The 21,046-nt window shown below is 37.6% G+C and overlaps 3 protein-coding genes across 3 annotated transcripts; 2 read left to right on the plus strand and 1 right to left on the minus strand.

The window, feature by feature from the left end:
• The first annotated feature begins 267 nt into the window (after window positions 1-267).
• On the plus strand, window positions 268-4,792 carry RPA70B (RPA70-kDa subunit B). The gene is made up of 12 exons (XM_089149023.1): window positions 268-597; window positions 964-1,110; window positions 1,197-1,352; window positions 1,522-1,699; window positions 1,788-2,058; window positions 2,179-2,281; window positions 2,361-2,485; window positions 2,585-2,663; window positions 2,797-2,944; window positions 3,038-3,198; window positions 3,295-3,415; window positions 3,695-4,792. The coding sequence occupies exons 1-12, from the start codon at window positions 467-469 to the stop codon at window positions 3,884-3,886; spliced, it is 1,812 nt and encodes a 603-aa protein (XP_089005149.1). The 5' UTR covers window positions 268-466; the 3' UTR covers window positions 3,887-4,792.
• A 3,610-nt stretch (window positions 4,793-8,402) lies between these two features.
• RPK2 (receptor-like protein kinase 2) lies at window positions 8,403-12,824 on the plus strand. Its single transcript, XM_089149022.1, has one exon. It carries the CDS (start codon window positions 8,779-8,781, stop codon window positions 12,220-12,222), a length of 3,444 nt encoding a protein of 1,147 aa, XP_089005148.1. The 5' UTR covers window positions 8,403-8,778; the 3' UTR covers window positions 12,223-12,824.
• A 790-nt stretch (window positions 12,825-13,614) lies between these two features.
• GDPD6 (PLC-like phosphodiesterases superfamily protein) lies at window positions 13,615-20,600 on the minus strand. Its single transcript, XM_089149026.1, has 8 exons — window positions 20,514-20,600; window positions 19,007-19,185; window positions 18,317-18,500; window positions 18,009-18,083; window positions 16,163-16,272; window positions 15,698-15,916; window positions 14,823-14,978; window positions 13,615-14,163 (listed from the first exon to the last, which is right to left on the minus strand). Exons 1-8 carry the CDS (start codon window positions 20,527-20,529, stop codon window positions 13,927-13,929), a joined length of 1,176 nt encoding a protein of 391 aa, XP_089005152.1. The 5' UTR covers window positions 20,530-20,600; the 3' UTR covers window positions 13,615-13,926.
• Window positions 20,601-21,046: the final 446 nt, after the last annotated feature.

Raw genomic sequence — 21,046 nt, forward strand, 5'->3', positions numbered from 1 at the left:
TTATCCGATACACATTAATAGTTTTAATCTTTGTTGGAGATTTCCGATACACATTATCCAGTGAACGGGGGGTGATTAGGTCATTTCCAAGTTTGTCCTGCACCTTTTCGTAATTTTAGTTAATAATAACAAAAGCAATTTAATAAGAAGGAAAGCGCAGTGCGCGGGAAACATGTGGATCGCCCGAATTAAAAGTTTCGAAAATTGAAAAGGTTGAAAATCCCCGCTAATAATCGAAAGCTTTTAAAGCTATGGTCGTGAGAAATGAACTTAGCGGGCAAAATTCGAAGGGTTCATTTTTTGCCGCCAAATTGGTCAAATACAAAAGGAGAGGCTCTTCGTTCCCTCTTTGATCTGTTTATCTTCCGTCTTCAGGTTTCACTGCTCTCTCTGATTTCGTTTTTTTCATATCGATCTCTGAGGATCACTGGAAATCTGAGGAAGACTGAGAAGAGACCCAGAGGAAATGGAGGAAAAATCAATCACCCCTGGTGCCGTTTCTACTATTCTAGCAAACCCATCTCCCGAATCGACGTCCGAAGTCCCAGAACTAGTTGTTCAGGTTGTCGATCTCAAGCCTGTCGGCAACAGATTTACGTGAGTTTAGCCTATCAGATGCTCTGCTTCTTCTTCTTTCCAGTGTATAAATCTGGTTGTTCTATGTTGCCTCTCTATTAATTTATCTACAGTATCAACGATTGTGTTATTTAAGGTGAGCTGTGGCGTTGAAGGCTTGCTAGGGTTGCAGATCAGCCTTTTCCTTTTCTGATATTTACCGATGATTGAAATCTATAGATTGCTTTGCTTATCCGTATTTCTCATGCTTCCCTTTTATTTGTCCCGAATATAGGGTTTCGCTGGTTTTTGCAGATCCATTGGTTGTGTTCAATCTGCTAGGGTTAGATCAGGCATTGGTACTCTTTTTGAAGGGTCTTACATTCTTGATGTGTGTTTTGTTTGCAGATTTATGGCTAGTGATGGAAACTTAAAAGTCAAGGCAATTATTCCATCCAATATGTCCTCCGAAATTGAATCAGGAAACATTCAGAACCTAGGGCTTATACGCATTCTTGATTATACACTCAATGTTATTCCAAACATGTCTGAGAAGTAAGATCATAGTGAAAGTTTCGTTAAGTGACTTTATTATCTGTATGCACTATTCTTGTTGACAAGACTTTCTCAAACTGTTACAGGTATCTGATTGCAACCAAGTTGGAGGTGGTTTCTCCTGCCCTCAAGATGGAGGTTAAGTGTGACGTAAAAAAGGAAGAATTTGGCATTGTTCTGAAGCCCAAGCAAGAAATGTTCACCAAATCTGCTGCCCAGATACTACATGAACAGCACGGGAAGTGAGTATTTACAGTGACTTTGACTATTAGGACTTATATGTTTGGTTCTCAGTAAACATTACACCTTGAAGTGCAGATGTATTTGAAGATGCCTGATTTGTTGTATCCTTGCTAACTTGTGGATGGACGAATTAATATTTGCTATTTTATGTCTATTCTAATTCATCAGTACGGCTCCTGCTGCACGGATGGCCATGACCCGAAGAGTTCATCCACTCGTTTCATTGAATCCTTACCAAGGCAACTGGACCATAAAAGTTCGTGTCTCAAATAAAGGCAACATGCGGTCTTACAAAAATGCCAGAGGAGAAGGATTTGTCTTTAATGTTGAATTAGCAGATGAAGATGTATGGGATCTTTTTATTCATATATTTGATTTAGTTAACCTTTTATGTATTTTTAAAGTGATCGAAGTGATACATACCTATGGTGCAGGGAACACAAATACAAGCAACAATGTTTAATGAAGCTGCAAAGAAGTTCTATGGCATCTTTGAATTAGGAAAGGTCTATTATATATCGAGGGGAACCCTTAGAGTTGCCAACAAGCAGTTTAAAACTGTCCAGAATGATTATGAAATGACTTTAAATGAAAACTCTGTGGTGGAAGAGGTAACTGGAGAAGCAACTTTTATCCCTGACACAAAGTTCAATTTTGTCCCAATAGATCAGTTGGGACTGTATGTCAATGGGAGGGAACTTGTAGGTATAGCTTCACTTTCAAAACCCATTAAACTGAATCATTTTTATGATGTTTATTTTTTCAATTACTTTCTCTTGTTGCATGCACAACCTTTTTCTTATCCAGTTCTCAAAAAAATTTCAGATATCATTGGTGTGGTTCAGAATGTTTCTCCTACTTTGAGCATACGAAGAAAGAGTGACAATGAGACTATTCCTAAACGAGATATTACAATTGCAGATGAATCGTAAGTGAATACACATTCGTCATTTAGGTTTTTATTGTAACCATTTCTTTGTCTTACATATTGGTAACTTGAATTGCAGGAAAAAGACTGTTGTAGTGTCTTTGTGGAATGATCTTGCAACCAATATAGGACAGGAATTGCTAGACTCAGCAGAAAAAGCTCCTGTTGTAGCAATTAAATCCCTTAAAGTGGGAGATTTTCAAGGTATATTTGATGATATATGCATGTAAGAAAGTTTAGCCGGTGTTTTTACAAAACCTCAGAATCCCTGCATCACTTGATATACGTCAATTGCTGTTGCAGGAGTGTCTTTGTCTACTGTGACCAGAAGCACGGTGTTGCTAAATCCAGATATTTCTGAATCGAAAAAGCTCAAATCTTGGTAAGTGTTCTCCCCCCCCCCCCCCCCCCCAAAAAAAACACAATAATAATTAAAAAAAAAAAAAGCACACATACACATTCTTTTCCTTGTAATTACTCTCAATTTCCTTGGCCATCCATCCTTTGTGTCATAGGTATGACTCGGAGGGTAAGGACAGTTCAATGGCTTCTGTTGGCTCTGGCTTGGTCCCTACCTCTACAAAATCTGGAAGATCCATGTATTCTGATAGGGTGTTTATTTCTCATATCACTGGCAATCCATCTCTGGGTGAAGACAACAAGGTTTGTGGTATAAGTTCTTCAATGGAATGCATTTGGTATGAGTTTACCTTTGTGAATGGGATTCAATTAATGGAGTGATTTTGTTTTGGCCAGGCTGAGTTTTTCAGCTTAAAGGCATACATTAGTTACGTAAAACCTGATCAGACAATGTGGTATCGGGCTTGTAAGACATGCAACAAAAAGGTCACAGAAGCTATAGGATCTGGGTATTGGTGTGAAGGATGCCAAAAGAATGAAGAAGAATGTAGTTTAAGGTTGGGAATTCAAGCTCCAAAATCCTCACTATTGCATGGTAGAATTTGACTTTTCCTTCCAATCTCTCATTACTTTTTTTTCACTGTTTTCTGCAGGTATATTATGGTGGTCAAGGTTTCGGATCCAACTGGTGAAGCTTGGCTTTCTGTTTTCAATGAACAGGCTGAGAAAATAATAGGGTCCACTGCAGATGAGCTTGATAGGATGAGATCAGAGGTAAACTGTCTATGTACTTGTAGGGAAGTTAGTCCATAGCAATATTGAATGCACACTTTCACTACAAACTCGTTTCAATGAATTCTGTTATCCAATTATTAGTTAGCCTGTAGGACATCTAGTCTTTGTTCTTCCATAGGGTTAAGCATATTTACACTATTGCAACCGACTGTTCTCATTGTATTCATTCATCACATGGAAGTCAACTCGTACTTGTTCAATTTAAACTTTCTCTTTTTATAGCTTATTTAACATTTCTTTTATTTTTCCATCTATCAGGACATGGATGCCTACAATTTAAAATTGAAAGAAGCCACTTGGGTCCCTCATTTGTTCCGGGTTAGTGTTACACAGAATGAGTACATGAGCGAGAAAAGGCAGAGAATAACAGCAAGGGCTCAGGGTTTGGTTGATTTTGCTGCTGAATCAATGTACTTGTTAGAAGAGATATCCAAGATGCAAGCCTCGTGAACACAATTTGGTTTACTTTTGTTTTCAGTAATCTGTGGTACTTAACCTTGGTTCTCTTCTTATGTGGTTCAAGTCAATTCCAGAGCGTATTTTGGGTTTACTGATAATGTATTGTAGCTAGCAACTGCTAATGCTAATAGGTGGTTACAAATTTCTTGGAAAAAAACAAAGCTATTGTAAATAGTTCTTTGATCATTTAGTTTTAAAGCAGGCATTCATTGTGTGGTAGATTGATGTGCCAGAGTTACCCACTTTGGTAACTTACTGTAGGACCCATTCTTCACCATTTTGTCAAGCTTATTAGATTAGTGGTTAGGTATAGTTTATTATCTCATGCAGTTTTTCCAAATCTTCTGTTTAAAGAGATTTGTCAAATATTTACAGCATGTGTTCCATGAAATTGAACTATATCTCGGGCTCTAACCAGGTGGCTACTGCCTGTCTATACTTCAATTGCTTCAATTTGATAGGTTATGGTAAGTAAATCTCAATCAGATTCATCAAATTACAATTTTCTAGTGGTTTGGTATGATTCATGGTTCAGATTTTATTCTGTCACAGTTTTTCTTTTTGGGCGGTTTGGGGGGCTAATCCATCGTGATTCATGACTTGATAGATATGGATATGATTAACTTCAAATCAGTAGGTGGATTTATAACAGCTAATTAGCTGCAACCCACAAATGATGTTGGAAAAATAATAGAGACATGGATGTTCCCTCTTCAGAAGGCAATATCACAGATTGCTCGGTGCCAATTTTTTAACATTAAATGATTTAAGAAATAAAATTAGGGATATGAAAGGAAGATCTTGTTGACAATCTCTATAATTCACCATCATATATCACATTAAATAAAGACCCTACTTGGGAAGGGGCCTCTCTGTGTTTATGTTTTTTCTGGGCAAAAACACTCTGTGCTTTTGTCATTCTTGCATCATTCTTCTTTTTTCATTCCTTAATTGTGATTGGTAAAATTTCTTTATATTGACCATAAAATATTTAGGATGAGGAGATCATCTGCCAAATCTATTTGTTGAATAAGCAAAGTATGGCTAAGAATTGGTCATTTAATAAATTTTGATGTAAAAATCATTCATATTTTTTTTAATAATTTTCTATTTTTCTCCCATAAAAAAAGAAATTGCTTTTCTGTTTTCTATTATACAGATCTTTAAATATTTATGCTCTATTTTCTATTATACAGATCTTTAAATATTTATGCAATCATCTTGCCAGTTGATTGAGTTGTAATTTATACGTAATCTATTTTTCTTGTGTTTTGGTGAGAGGTTGTTTATTGACATGAATTTGCTACCATTAAGTTGTAATGAACCAACTTTATTATAATCGTGTCCATTCTATTTATCATACATTAAATTTTGGTCTTGATGATTTATCATATGATGGATATTAGATTTCACTAACATGCTATGGTTGGATGGACCACTAAAATGGCTCCTATAATAACTAGTTATGCAATAAATTATTTATATATTTAAAAAAATAAGGAGAAGGTGGAACCCATCTCCAAATTATGTCTTTATAATATCTGAAATAATGCATATATTTTAAAGTTAAAAACAAGATTTAATAGATCTCTAGTTGGGTTTTTTCTGATATACATGCTGTGGAATTTTTAAGTTTTAAAAAGGTTATTTGAAAAGACCTCCTTTATGAACATTGTACCTAATCTCTATATTGATGTGAATAGATTGGAATTAGTCACATGTCACAATTGAGGTCGAATTTAATGAATGTTGTTTTGAATATTGACATATATGTTAATGCATTGTTGATATTTATTTATTAAACCATACATCATTCCGTGTTCTTCATTTTAAACCCCAAATTCCTTACTTGGCAAAGTTTGTTTGGATTAAAGTTTTATATGCGACTACCACATTTTGGAAATTTCATCACATTGAAATTTTGAATCCCTTCCAAATTAAGGTTCATTGGTAGAATTTTCTTGCTTTTATGTGGGTGAAAACATAAAAATGGAAATGGAACATCCTTTTTTTTTGTGATGATGGCCATGCCATATTTGTTGGATTTTGCTAAAGCCCAAAAAATATAGTCATTGAATTGAGATCTTGGTTGAGATTTTCGATCGCAGCTGTTGAAAAATAAATGGCCGATTCGACGAGTGCAATACTATTGAATGTATCTTGAGCATTTATTACGTTGGACAGAAGCTCGATCCATATTTGCTACATCAAAACTATTGCTAGATTTGGGGTGGTTACTAATGAGGCTCTTGAGATATATATCTTCTAAGGGTGAGCAACTTTGTCCCCTGGATGGCATTGTCGGCAAGTGCAGCGCATTGAGCCCCATCCAATCTTGATTAGTTTTTCCATACCGTCTTGAGTTTTGCTTGTCTTTTATAAAAAGTTCATCTTCTCAAAAAACACCCCAAAAAAAAATCCCTTTCTCACGATTCAATAGGGAGAATCATAAATGATGACAACCACAAATGATTATAGCTAATTTGTGAAAAGTTACAAATATATTCAAATATGGCAGCAAAAACTTTGATGGGTGGTCTAGTTGGTAAAAAGATCAAAACCTACAAATAGAAGCTTAGAGTTCAAATTCCTCGATGTTAAGGGGCAAAGCTCTACTTTATATTTAAATATATATAACAGTTATTCCTTAAAGATATAGTCAAAGCGCACGTAAGCTTGCGTGAGCAAATCTCAATTTCTTTCAAAAAAAATGAAATTGTGAAAGAGGTATGAGTGTATGACAAAGAGGCGCTCTCCAATCCGCTGGAGTGGAAACATTCCCCACGCCACAACAATGGGTATATCTGGTGCCATTTTTTTATTATTAATTATAATTAACTTTATAGTTGTGAATATCACATGTCATTTTCCTTTTGATTTTGCTGTCGATTTACATCCCAATTATTATTACTAAAATTGATATTATCAATCAATATCAATGAAGCCAATATATTTACGGAAGAGAGATCAGAAAAGGGTAATGTTTGGAAGCTAAGATAAGAAACATACAATAAGACAAGAGCTGTGTAAAAAGAGTCTACATGATATATAAGTAATGCACATATTTTCTTCTCTCTAATTTTTTATTTTATTTTTTTTTTTAATATCATTTTCTCTTAGGTAAAAATACATCTCATTGCAAAACGCAGGAGAAACACATAGGATCTTGCTTACAAAGATTAAGGAGCCAAGGATGAGTTAATGAACATGAGGGAATGTTTTGAGTGGCCACTTAAACATGAGGGAAGGTTTTTAGTTTCTAGCAACTAGTCTTCTATGCCGCCTGTGGTTTTCAGGCATGGTGTTTTGCTTGGGATATGTCTACTACATCTCCAACCTTCTCCTGCCGAGGGTCCGAAGCAAAGAAAACATGATTAAGTATGGCGTCGAGTTTAAAACTAAAAACCTTCCCTCATGTTTAAGTGGTCACTCAGTGTAATATATTGTTTTTCAATGCAGCTTCGGCTGGTTTCCTTAATCAAGTCATTGCTTATGAGTTATCAGCTCATTTTGCAATAGGCACGTGGTGAGAGCCATGGTCTCCTCCCACTACTTGGAAGCTTACAATTTCATGTTATGTTTCATCTCCCTGATGGAAGTTCAAATCATCACACTATTAATAAGTAAAGGTCATTAATAAGGATTAGATTTTCCATGTCTTCAGAAAGCGTTGTTTCACGGTTTTTATGTTTAGGCGTTGGATGGGACCTCATTGCCGTTGTTCTTTTCCATGTAATTGTATGATTGATCATCAAATGCTGAAAATATTTGAGGGAAAAATGCTAAAATAAAAAATGCCAAGCTTTATAAAGAGACATCTCGGGAAAAACATGGAGGAATTTTATTTATCTAGCTTAGCCCGACTAAACTAGGCATCCATTAGTCCCGATATCCTTAGAGTTGTGTTGACCAAATCAGTACTTATGAGTCGTTGACTCATTCTTAAAGTGGTCATAGTTTTAACCTCCTCCCATTACTGGGGTTTGCGGTTTCATGTTTTATTTCACTCCCTAACGAGTGTTAAAATCATCGCTATTAATGAGGAAAAATTTATCTCTAAAAATTTGATTTTTTATTTGTAAAAAGTAAAACGTTATTTAGGGGTTTTTATGTCTAGGCATAGAACAATGTCATCGTTGTCATTATTTACGAGGGAGACTCGTATGATTGATCATCAAATCAAATGTCGAAAAGATTTGAGAGATGCTATGCTAAAAGGAAAAAAATGCTTAACTTATAAAGACAGAGACTTTACGTGGACAGCTTTCTAAGGAGACACGTGGGAAAATAAAAAAAATGATATAGAGAATCTTTTTTATCCGGTTTGGTCCGACCGGACTCAGCGTTGCGTTGACGGGTTGATCTGATGCATTAATTGACCAGCGATTGGCACGATTACTACCGGTAGCCCCGGTGGTCCCCACCACACAGAGTAGGGGTAGGGGATAGTGGAAAGCAAAACAAAATTTTTGAAAAGGAAAGATGAAAGAGGAGGAAATGAATGAGAGAAAGCAAGCAAGGAAGGAAGGACTGATATAGAGGAATAAAAGAACCCAAAAAACGCGTTTTCCCAAAGAACTGTTTTTATCTTTTCTCTATTTTTCATCACTCTCTCTCTCTCTCCTTCCTGGGAAATTAGGGTTTCGAGAAGAACAAAGCTAAGTCGTCGTCGTCGTTGATGGAGTCGTCTTCTTCTTCTTCTCCTCTGTAATTTAGGGCTTTTTTCTTTTTCTCTTTTTTTTTGGTTACCGATGAAGTAAGTTGAGATTTGAGAAACCCGGAGGAAAGAGGAGGGCGGAAGAGTTTTGGGTTGATTTTGTGTAGCTGGAGTGTTAGGGTTTTTTAAGGGTTGGTACTTGGTGGTAGCTTTTGTTGCTTCGATAATGCGTGGCTTGAGTACGATGAGATGGTGTAGGCGTCGTGAATCGTTGATTCCTTTTCTTCTGTTTGAGCTATTCTTTCTCTTCTGGCTGTTTTATTTTGCTTCAGCTGATGACTTGGCATCGGATAAATCGGCGCTACTTCAGTTCAAGGCTTCTGTTTCCGATCCTTCAGGGCTTCTGTCTGGGTGGACTTCTGGTGTTTCTGCTACTGATCACTGCTCTTGGGCTGGTGTTTTATGCGACTCTAAGTCCTTTAGGGTTCTTGCTCTCAATATAACCGGTGGTCATTCCGGCAGGGGAGGTAATTCGGAATCTCTCTCTTGTTCTTCAAGTTTTGCGCGGCTTCCTTTTTATGGGTTTGGGATTAGGAGGACTTGTACTGGTGGTGGTACTGGGAAACTTGTTGGTCAGCTTTCGCCGTCAGTTGGGAACCTCACTCAGCTTCGTATCTTGTCCTTGCCATTCAACGGGTTCAGGGGTGAAATTCCGGTTGAAATCTGGGGTCTTCATAGCTTAGAAGTGCTTGATCTTGAAGGGAATTCTTTATCTGGAATTTTGCCCCCTCAAATTGGGGGCCTAAGAAGGTTGCGTGTCCTCAATCTGGGTTTCAACGAGATCTCCGGGGAGATTCCTGCCCTGCTTTCCAACTGTGGTGATTTACAGGTATTGAATCTAGCTGGTAACAAACTTAATGGCACGATTCCAGGCTTCATTGGGGGTTTCGCCGAGCTGACGGGCGTTTACTTGTCAAACAACCACCTGGGTGGGTCTATTCCTGAGGAGATAGGAAATAACTGTCAAATTATCGAACATCTCGAATTTTCAGGGAATTTCTTGGTTGGTAATATTCCACGGAGTTTGGGGAATTGTTCTCGGCTGAAGTCTCTGCTTTTGTTCTCTAATATGTTGGAAGACGTTATTCCGCCTGAGTTTGGTCGGCTTCAGATGCTGGAAGTGTTGGATGTGTCAAGGAACAGCCTCAGTGGTCCGATTCCTTCTGAGCTTGGAGGTTGTTCTGAACTGACAGTTCTTGTTCTCAAGAATCTGTATGATCCACTGCCTTCAGCTGAGGATTCTAAAGACGGGTCATTGATGGGTGATGATGATTACAATTATTTTCAGGGGGTCATCCCACCGGAAATTGCCACCCTCCCAAAGCTTAGGATTTTTTGGGCACCAAGAGCAACTCTTGAGGATAAGATTCCAGTCGACTGGGGTGCTTGTGACAGTTTGGAAATGGTTAACTTGGCCCAAAACCTCTTCAGTGAAGAAATCCCACTTGCTTTTGGACACTGCAAGAATATGCATTTTCTTGACTTGAGCTCGAACTTGCTGACTGGGGAGCTGGATGAGAATCTCCAGGTTCCGTGTATGGATGTTTTTGATGCCAGTGGAAATCTCTTGACTGGTTCCATTCCTACATTTACCTATGGCAAAAATTGTCCAGGTATACCCTCTTTCAATCCTTATTTTGGTCAGGCTTACAGCCCATCCATTGCTTATTCCTCATTTTTCACGCGCAAAACTCGCTCTAGAATCCCTGTTACATCTCTTGGAGGCGGGGGAATTAGTCTTGTGATTTTTCACAATTTTAGTGGGAATAATTTCACTGGTTTCCTACCATCTTTACCAATTTCACCTGAAAGATTAGGGAAACAGACTCTTTATGCATTTCTTGCTGGTGGAAACAAGCTCAGTGGGTCATTTCCAGGGAATTTATTTGAGAAATGTGATGGCTTGGGTGCAATGATTGTCAACGTTAGCAACAACAGACTTTCTGGTGAGATTCCAGTTGAGAATGGCACAATGTGCAGATCACTTAGGCTCTTGGATGCTTCACGGAACATGATTACTGGGTCAATGCCGGATTCTTTTGGAGATCTGAACTCTCTAGTCAGTCTTGATTTGAGTTGGAACTATCTGCGGGGAAAGATTCCAGTAGATCTTGGTCACTTAAAGAGCCTAAGTTATCTCTCTTTGGCAGGGAACAACCTAACTGGCAGCATCCCTTCCAGCTTTGGTGAGTTAACTTCCCTAGAAATGTTGGAGCTTTCTTCAAATTCTCTATCCGGTGAAATTCCGAATGATTTTGTCAACTTGAGGAAACTGAGAGTTCTCTTGCTCAATGACAATAAATTCAGAGGCCAGATTCCTTCTGGGTTTGCGAATGTGACATCAATCGATCAATTCAATGTGTCATTTAATAATTTGTCTGGACCACTCCCATCGAATGTAAATCTGATGAAGTGCAATAGTGTTATTGGAAATCCTTATCTGCAGTCTTGTCATTTGTTATCTCCATCGGCACCACCAGCGGATCTGCAGAGCATAAATGGGAATTCACAAAATTATGCCGCTTCTCCATCTGAAAGCACACCCCAGGCAAGTGCGAATAGTGGATTTAATTCTATTGAGATTGCATCAATAACGTCTGCATCAGCCATTGTTTCGGTTCTTCTTGCTCTTGTTGTCCTATTTCTTTACACTAGAAAATGTGTGCCGAAGTCTAGAGTTCCCGGTTCTGGAAGAAAGGAGGTCACAATTTTTAATGACATTGGGGTTCCACTGACATTTGAGACTGTTGTCCGCGCTACAGGCAGTTTCAATGCAAGCAACTGTATTGGGAATGGAGGTTTTGGTGCTACCTACAAGGCTGAGATCTCTCCTGGAGTTCTAGTTGCAATAAAAAGGCTTTCAGTTGGGCGGTTCCAAGGTGTTCAACAGTTCCATGCTGAAATCAAGACCCTTGGGAGGATGCGGCATCAGAATCTTGTGACCTTAATAGGTTACCATGCCAGTGAGACAGAGATGTTTCTGATATACAATTACTTGCCTGGAGGTAATTTGGAAAAATTCATCCAGGAAAGGTCCAGTAGGGCTGTAGATTGGAGGATACTTCACAAGATTGCGTTGGATGTAGCCAGGGCATTGGCATATCTGCATGATCAATGTGTTCCCAGAGTCCTCCACCGAGATGTCAAGCCAAGCAATATATTACTGGACAATGAGTACAATGCATATTTGTCAGATTTTGGATTAGCAAGACTTCTGGGGACCTCAGAAACTCATGCAACTACTGGTGTGGCAGGAACCTTTGGGTATGTGGCTCCAGAGTATGCGATGACTTGCCGTGTTTCAGACAAGGCAGATGTGTACAGCTATGGTGTTGTGCTATTGGAGTTGCTGTCAGATAAAAAGGCATTGGATCCTTCATTTTCACCGTATGGTAATGGTTTCAATATTGTTGCCTGGGCCTGTATGTTGCTGAGACAGGGTAGGGCTAAGGAATTCTTCACTGAAGGGCTATGGGATGTAGGCCCTCATGATAATTTGATAGAGACACTACACTTGGCGGTCATGTGTACAGTCGACTCCCTCTCAATCAGACCTACAATGAAGCAGGTTGTCCAACGGTTGAAGCAACTTCAGCCACCTCCATGTTAGCTGATAGCGCTCTGATGATTTCACAATTTGATTTTAACTTATCAAGATGTTCAGTTCAACTTGTACAAGGTATCTGAGGTGCTATTATGCACAATCCCCTTTTTAGTGGCATCCCTCTTATTGGGTTCTGAGTTGTAGTTACCCTTCTTGTAATATATTTCCGCAGCCATTTTTGGATGTCTCTTTTCAGTTCCCATGGGAGGGGTGGGGGGACTCACTGAGATGAATCTGCAGAAGAATGCGGATGTCTGTCTTCTGATTTTGGGTCAAATTTTCGGAATACATGTACTTCAGTTTCTTTTGGCAGTTGAATAACAGTAGAAAAAGAGGCATTCTCCCAAGGATTTTTGGTAACTGTTAGCCTGTTTCTATGTAACTGTTTGTGATATTTTTTCTTGTCTGGGTATTTGTAACTATTTGCAGAGGAAATTGATCTATTAACTTCCATTACCATTTTTTGTGGTGGATGGTAGGCACACTTCAAGTGTATTTATCAGTAAACAGAGTCTGTGTGTTCCCTGTTTCTTTTTCGTGAAAATGAAAGACAGTGTGTGCTATTCTGTTCTCATTGCAGGTTGTTTCTCGTTCTTCATTTGAGAATTTATCTTTTTGGGTTTGACATTTGAGGCTAGGAGATGCCGTGACTGGATTGGGACCCCAGTAGTTCATTAGGTTCCATGAAAAAAACTAGACCTCTCCATTTGATGCTGTTTCAATCATCAAAAGTATGCACTATTAGTGGGCATCATTGCAGTGAAGTTGTGTGGCCGGCGGAACAATATTTGGATGCTTATGATTAATCTGGTTTCCATGAAATCACTACATTGGGAGATGTCTACTTCAGAAAAAGATGGAAGAAAATTGGGTGTTAACAGGTCTGAGGTTATGGTGGTTGGCCAGGAGACCATGATCCACAGCTCTTCTCTTGACTGCAGATGGGCTTAGCTACCTTTGACAAGAGAGAGGTATGTTTTTTGTTGTGTATCCACTTTGCCACATCTGCATCTCTGAAACAAAATCCCATGGCCTTTGTACTAAGAGGAATTTGTCATTGCCAACTCCGAAAGTCGAATTCGTGACCTCTGTTGCTGGTGTATATTTACAAGTATGGTTGGAATTCTCTTCTGTAATTCATGTATATACAAGTTGGCTTTAAAATCAATTACTTCGAATTAATTTTGAAGGCAAAATAGGTGTATACCAAAAACAAAGTACCTTGGAAGATCTAGATGCGTACTATGTATGTTCACACCTATACACTGTACATACGGTCAACGCCTGATGGGAAGAGACATCCATGTATGTATGTATGCATACGTGAGCCTGTAGAGTTTGAAAGAAATCTATATGGATGCAGTGCTTTTCAATAAATGCCCGACACCCACAAAAGTATCAATTTTGTTATTGTCTGTGCCGTGGAAGTATTCCAGATGAAGCTCTATGTCATTCCAGTTCCTCTCAGACTAACTTTTTCCTTTGGTTCTTTTTTGTTATCTTTTGGACAAATTCTATCATTTCACATTTGTACTTGAAAAATGTATATAATAAATAGATAATTTCTAGAATCACATAATAATAAATACCCCCATTCGAATACATTTAACAGAGCCCTTCTTCCTCGTGGAAAAGTCTTATTCAACGGAAGGAGCACACACTTGAATCAACATGTGGTTACACTAAGAAGAATCGGACTATTTACCATCATTATTTTCCATACGGTGAAACCATCACTGCAATTTTGTGCAACAGATTGGCTTCACTGGTTTCGTTCTTAGAGAGGGGAGAAGTCCATTCTTGAAAATTGTGGAGACTCCCTGTGAAGTCTGTGAAGAGTCCATCAACGCCAATTGTGTTGATCCAGTAATCATATTCAATATATGCATCTTGAGAAAAGTTGAAGTGCAAGAACATGTTCTCGTTCCTATAGGTATAAGGGTGCACCTGAAATAGCAACAACGTTAAAACTTAATTACCCGAGCTCTAATACATTCAAGCAAAGGCAATTTATGTAACTGTGGCAAAGAAGAGCAACAAAGTGAAGGAAATTAGACAGATTAAATAGTGACCAAAATTTCATAAATGCATCAGCCACAGCCAGCAGTTAGATCCTACCAGAAGAAAATTTACATTTTGTAAACAACCTAACTGAAATTAGTGCCATATTTACCAGCATAAAAGAGTGGGACCTTCTAAGGCCATTATTTTGGATGGCAAGGATCATCTCTACCAGGCCATCCAAGTAGTGGGGCTCCCCACCCTAGTGTTCATTATGCCACCAGTAGCTAAGGAAGGAACTGTAACCACTTCCCACTCCAGTTTCTCTCCCCCCCCTTCCCAAGTATCACAGAACACAACCTCGTGGTGAAGAGAAAAGTCTTACTAATTATAATGGCTTTGAATAATATGCAAAGAAATAAAAATTCACATAATTTTTCAATGCTTGAGGAGAAGTATGTACAAAATTATAGGTGACTGTACTATGGTGTGATCAACTTTAAACCATTATAAATAATTGAACATTGCAGTCACAGTCATGTTCGGCAATAATCATCATCATCAAAATGCAGCAGGGAACAAGTATTTTATGGAAACCTTCATACCTGTAGGTCATGCGAATGTGCTTTAGCAACTAGATCAGTAGGTGTCAGCAAATAATTGTTTGATACAGGGACAATTGTATCCTTCCAGGGTCCAATCCCGACGACATACTGCTTTATGAATTGAAGGTAGCTATCTGAAGTGATCTCCCAATATGACTGCAAAAACCATTTCAATTCAAGAATTATGTTTTTACGTCTAGACGGGGATCCAAGATGGATTTGTCAGAATGAAAAATAGGCACAATGAAAATATGAGAAAGGTAAAATGAACCTAAACAGAGTCTCGGTTCAATTATATGACTAGTTGTCATAGTTTGTCAAGCCATCACTACGGTGATCAGAGGCAGAGAAGAAAATGCTACAAAGGTGATTGATATAATCATCAATGTAAACAATAGGGATTTTTTTTTGGTTGCAATCATCTGTTGTAACACCTTGCCTACAAACCAATTTTCCATATACTATATACTATAATGTTTGTTTCTTACTTGATCAACTGACACCTACAATGTTTCTCTCTTACTTGATAAACTGACACCAACCTGCTACTCCATCCTAGTTGAATCAGGACTAAGTCGGGATTGAAACAACCGTTTATCTATTCTATGACATAATATACGCAATTATTCTTTATCAAAAACAATCTGCTTTCCTGAAAAGTTCCAACTTCCAGAGATACTTTTGTTCCACATAAACTGTTTTGACAATGTCTTTTTATGTGGCAATGCTTGGTTTATATGAAGCAAGTTCCAGATCCTCCAATGAGTCCTAAAATTTGAGATATCTTGTGCAGCACATCAATCAAAATATTGCTTCAGAAATCAGAGTTTTAAGATATAATATATCAGGAGGCCAAGAAGTGGAAATTGAGTAACCTGGTTGGTATCTTGTGTTGGTACGGTCACATCGTCTATTAAGAAAATCTTAGGCAAGTCCGTCAAATTTGAAGCATATATTAATGAAGTGGGAGCAAAAGACTGGATAAATGCTGGTTGTTTGAGCCAAGCTTTTGACAGGTATGAACCTTTGTATCCATACTTTACAAGAGTCTCAACAAACTTGTCCTCAAACCTCTTGCCATCTGCCCATTTGACCTGTTAAAAACAGCAGTTATGTTGTATAAGACTTTCATTTCCAATGATACAATATTATGTGAAATTTTCTCCTATTAAAAATTTCTAAGCATTGGACTGGAATATCTGGCTTGTCTTGCTTCTCATTGCCGGTTTTTGAACAGGAATTCCATTCAGGAAGCAAATGTAACAGCAACTTATGTAAACCCATTGTAGACTAATGACCCAAGACTCCCAACCCCTTTACATAAAGGAAAAATTACTCACATGCTGGTTTATCAACACTGGATTTTTAATCTCAGGATAGATGCCGACAACTCTTTTTGCATCCAATGCAATTGAAATGTACTCTTCAAATGTAATAATTGTGAACTTTCCTGCATTTTAGTTGGTATTAGGAAGAAGTAAGACATTTGCGTGTGTATTTTTGGATGCAAAGCACTTGAAACAAACTTCGATTAAGCATTTCATCACATGTTTCATCAATAATAACCATGTAACCTTCACTATGTTATGAATATAGCAGCTCTCAGAACTAATCAATACCAAAGAATCAAAGATGCACTGAGGTGTTTCAATCAAGATCAGGGCAACATATTACACTTGTAGAGTATCAGTAATAATGTAGTTCTATGGATTATTTATAAGGATTAAATACCTCGTTGAAATTTCCAATACAATCTCCAGTACAAATTCTCCAAGGTTCCATTTGCTTGATGGATGAAAAGGGGTGGGAAACTTTTGAAGGTGCGAGATGTTGTGGGTTAGGTGACAACAAAGGGAAAAGTAAAAATGAAATACACACTTAGCAGTGGGGAGGCATCTCATAGGAGAAAGAGGAAATGGAACTGGCTGGGATCCCATTTGAGATAAAGAAAATAGGAGGAGAAAGATGGTGGCAAAGTTCAACAAACTTGGAATAAATTTGGAAGTGAGTGGGGTGTGAAAAAGCAGGGTACCACATCACCAGACAATAATAAATGCATTTAATGAGGTTGTCTGAAAGTTTCCTAACCCATCTAACTACACAATCACATTCGTGGTAGTTTATGGAAAACAACTTTCCTGCCCCATTATATTTTCCACTTTTCCCCATCAATGAAACAGGGCCTAGGAGTTCAGTATGACCAGACAAATCCTGTGTGGATAGAGACCTCTAAAGTTGGAATGGTATTGAATGATTTAAAAAGGAAGGGTAGCCTGTAATTCTGATGGACAAGGAAACCACATGATTATCTCATGCTAGATCCAGTCAAATCAGTTCAACCAGTTTTTTTCATATCATCGAGTCTAAGCCTTTGAACCAAAGAGTGCATGCTATGTATTCCAATGGGAAGACTAATCAATAACTATTTAAAGAACAACAAAATATAGTACAGAAACAGAATCAATCTTGGCATGGCAACTGAGTGCAATGGGCCATATGAATATAATAGGTCTTTGTAAGGTTAAATGTCATTCCAGAAATTCAGAGGATGCTGCAAGTGGTTAGGTTAAAAACTAACCATATGAAAATATACTGAAAAGTTTGGCCCAATGTCTGAAGGACAACCTCAACAGCTGAAAAGGAAATTTCCATTACTGAACCGAAAACAATCACCAACTTGTAATTCTCTTAGCCCTCATGAGGAAGCCTCCATTGACATGAATTCTTATTAACATTTGGAAACCATATCATATATAGTGCTTTTATTTTTGTTTGTTTGAATGTTGCAAGGAAGATCAGTAGCTTGAACACAACAATCGCAACCCCTAAAACTATGTACTATCCTACCAAATTTTAACCAGTTGATAAAGACTATAGTATTTCAACAATTAAAAACTGTCAACCAGCTAATTAACACAATTCAATCCCACTGTTTTATCCAATCACTATTCAAACTTAAGCTTTCATAGACATAGCTCATTCATAAATTTGATTATGTTAATGATTATTTCAAGTGTAACCCTTGATACAACAAAGCAGATTTATATCTTGGATTACAAATCATTTTCCACATCACGACGGGCAGATAACATATGAACACCAGATGACCTAATTAATGATTGGAACAACTTTAGGAATCTAATGAAAACAGAATGACTGAAAAGTTTACACCAAAATGAAGCTTACCATTGTATTGCTGATCACGGAATGAATACCTCTGGTTCACCCGTAATGATTTTAGTTCTTTCAGTGTGAAATCAACTGCATGTTAATCACATATTATTCAGTCCATCTAATTCATTAGGTCTTTCTTGGTGCCTAAATTTTGCAGAAAAATAATGTGGATTTGGCAAAGGAGTGACAATAGTAGATAAAAATACAGCACAGTAAAACTAAAAGCCATAGTAGTGTTGAACACACAAATGAGATGTTCATTACTGTATATAAGAAGCTTCAATATATGAGATGAAGTTAAAAGTAGCATGATTCCATACCGACAAAGAATCCAGTTGTATTCACTCCTTGGACATCATAGGTCCGCTTACGATCAGCAAATTCTGTATGGTTTGCAATGTTAGTTGTGTCATCAAGGATTACATCATGAAAGCATATGAGGACACCATCTTTTGAAGCGAGGATATCTGTTTCAATGAAATCAGCACCTTCTTCAATAGCTCTCTGCAACAACCAAAAACTATAGGTTAATCTTCTTTCATAAAGTGGATGGCATTACTAAAGGGAAGCATCATAAACAGGTCAAGATAGAGACAGTTATCCATTCAACATCTTACATGGCAGGTCAGTTAATAAAAGAGGAGAGAGCGTTCACTAAATACTAGGGTTCTTTATGGAACAAAACAAATTTCTGATGAACAATTGGTCCCTCAAATTTTCCATTTGTGACATGTCCAGTAATAGATGTAGCAAAGCTCTGTCTCATCACCACCAAGTTGGCTTCACTTTTATTGTATCTCTAAGAAAAGCACACTTAGTCAACAGCACAACTTCTATCCATCACTATTCACATTTAAGTAAGCAATGCCAATCATGCTCTTTACAATAATGAGAGACGACATTAAATCAATCATGACTTCAAATACATCCATCCAGTCATTTAGATCAAACATAACAAGAATCAAGTGAGAAAAAGAAAGTATACATTTGCTCAATACAGAAACAAATACCAAGTAAGCAGCCGTAGTTTCCTCAGGAATTTCCCCATTTGAACCTCGATGTGCAATATTGTAGGGGCGGGATGTTTGCAACGGTTGTCTATAGCTCAAGTCCACTTTGCTTGGAAGAGGATAGAAAGGCCTCCCAAGACATCCCCCAATAAATAAGAGAAGCAGAAATGGGACGAATACTGCAAAATGAAATGGATAAAATGATTTTCTTGAACCTGAAAAGCAAATTACTATGTCTATTAACCAATGTAACAATGATAACCAATTCCATGATAAGCATAATAAAGGGGATCTGGGATCCATATTGTCAGCCACAGCTCATCACATCATTCTTGAACTTGATGTATTTACTAGTTCCAATTCTTAAACGGGGGGTCAACTATAGACAGCTTATACATGAATGACGCATGGGACCAGAAAGAGTTATGAGTCCAACTTCTATGGGCACCAAGGTAGCGTAGAACAGTAATCAACCTGATAGGATCCTAGTAACCATCAAATGTAGACATTTTTATCGACCTAACAAACAAAAAAGAAAAAGCTTTGTTTTTCTATAGTGTTCTCCTTTTTATCTGATCATTAAAAATCCATTAACAAACATATTGACTTAGCCTAGGAAGTCTTATTTTTGAGGCAGCATCCTCCCTAGTCCCTACTGAACGTTTCCAAGTCCTCAAATAGTAGAAGCGCCACGTGAATTGTGTCTGTAATTCTCTGCCATTTACTAGACGCTGGTCTCTAGATCATGAAAACAGCACACCATATAAAATGGAACAAAACGCAGCTCCAACTTAACTACAAAATCCCAAGATAAATATTTCTTTTTGTTCAGAATGAAGAAAATCCATATAGCAACCCAGAATTCAACGCTGTCTTAGCTAAGAATCTTAAAGAACAGCTGAGAGGCAGCAATTAGCAGAACTAATCCCTTCCACCAAAAAGAAGGCCAACGGATATTAGAAGACAAAGCTGAATTTCTAAATTTGCTTTCTTACCAACGTACATTGAGTGATTACTGTAATTTCAGCTAGAGTTAACAACCTAATAATTACGCTAAATACTTCCGCAGATAATGCACACCTCAATCAATGTATCGAGTCATTAATGCCATAAATACAAGCAACATTTTTCCACTAACAGCTACAATCTAAGCATTCAATATAAAAAGCACAAAATTTTCAAACCAACTGAGGAACATAAGAACACATGTAGAAATCTAAATTGCATCAACAGAAAACAACAAGACGTATCCTTAATTGAAAACAACATAAAAAGCATAAATGAAGTCATTAATTCCACCTCCACCAAAATCATTAAGACAAACAAACCTAATATCCATCGATAGCGATAAGAATAAAAACGACCGATAGAGATTCTATCAACCAAAGAATGCGAACTAACACGAAATGCATGAATCATTGGCACAGAAAACAGAGATTGGATCAAGAAATAAGATGACAAAATCTTCAGAAACCGAGATTCGTTAGAATTTGCTCAAAATGCTTACAGAGTCGAGAAGTCATCTCTCTTGGTTGACTCCCCTTCTTAGTCTCTACCGCTCTCACCGGCTCTGCTTTCGGAGCTCAAGAACCACTTATATACGATTATTTGGCGCCGTGTTGCAGCTATATATATAGCTCCATAAGGTCTTCACCCGCTCACCGTCAGTTTTCGTATCATGTCATGCGAATATTTTTAATATTTTTGGGTAAAAGTCAATAAGATCTTTTTATTTCTTTTTGTTATGATTGTACAGCATCGTGGCCGTTAAATGTGAATCTGTGACATGATAAAGTAGAGATTTATACCCTAACCAACTGCGGAACAGGAAATCATATCCAAATTGGAATATTCTGCTTTATCCTCCCTGTACTTAAATGTATCCTTCCTTACGTTCAAATTTCTGTTTTTTTTGGGAAAACAAATTCAAATTTCTGTTCGTTATAGTTTTTATTTTTTTTATAAATTGTAGTGAAATGTCCTAATCTAATCCAATGTATTATTATATAAATTAAAAAAAAAGGGTGTTTAATGTTACAT

The sequence above is a fragment of the Hakea prostrata genome, chromosome 3 (genome assembly GCF_041222555.1).
Source record: "Hakea prostrata isolate BN-2017 chromosome 3, UWA_Hpros_2, whole genome shotgun sequence".
Taxonomy (NCBI): domain Eukaryota; kingdom Viridiplantae; phylum Streptophyta; class Magnoliopsida; order Proteales; family Proteaceae; genus Hakea; species Hakea prostrata.

Coding starts and splice junctions, on each gene's coding strand:
- GDPD6 (XM_089149026.1), bottom strand. Junction 18,501..19,006: donor AAACTACGGCTGCTTACTTG/GTATTTGTTTCT, acceptor TGGTTGTTGCAG/AGAGCTATTGAAGAAGGTGC. Junction 18,084..18,316: donor TACAACTGGATTCTTTGTCG/GTATGGAATCAT, acceptor ATTAACATGCAG/TTGATTTCACACTGAAAGAA.
- RPA70B (XM_089149023.1), top strand. CDS start 467: ATGGAGGAAAAATCAATCACCCCTGGTGCCGTTTCTACTATTCTAGCA. Junction 2,282..2,360: donor ATTACAATTGCAGATGAATC/GTAAGTGAATAC, acceptor CTTGAATTGCAG/GAAAAAGACTGTTGTAGTGT. Junction 2,664..2,796: donor TCGAAAAAGCTCAAATCTTG/GTAAGTGTTCTC, acceptor TTTGTGTCATAG/GTATGACTCGGAGGGTAAGG.
- RPK2 (XM_089149022.1), top strand. CDS start 8,779: ATGCGTGGCTTGAGTACGATGAGATGGTGTAGGCGTCGTGAATCGTTG.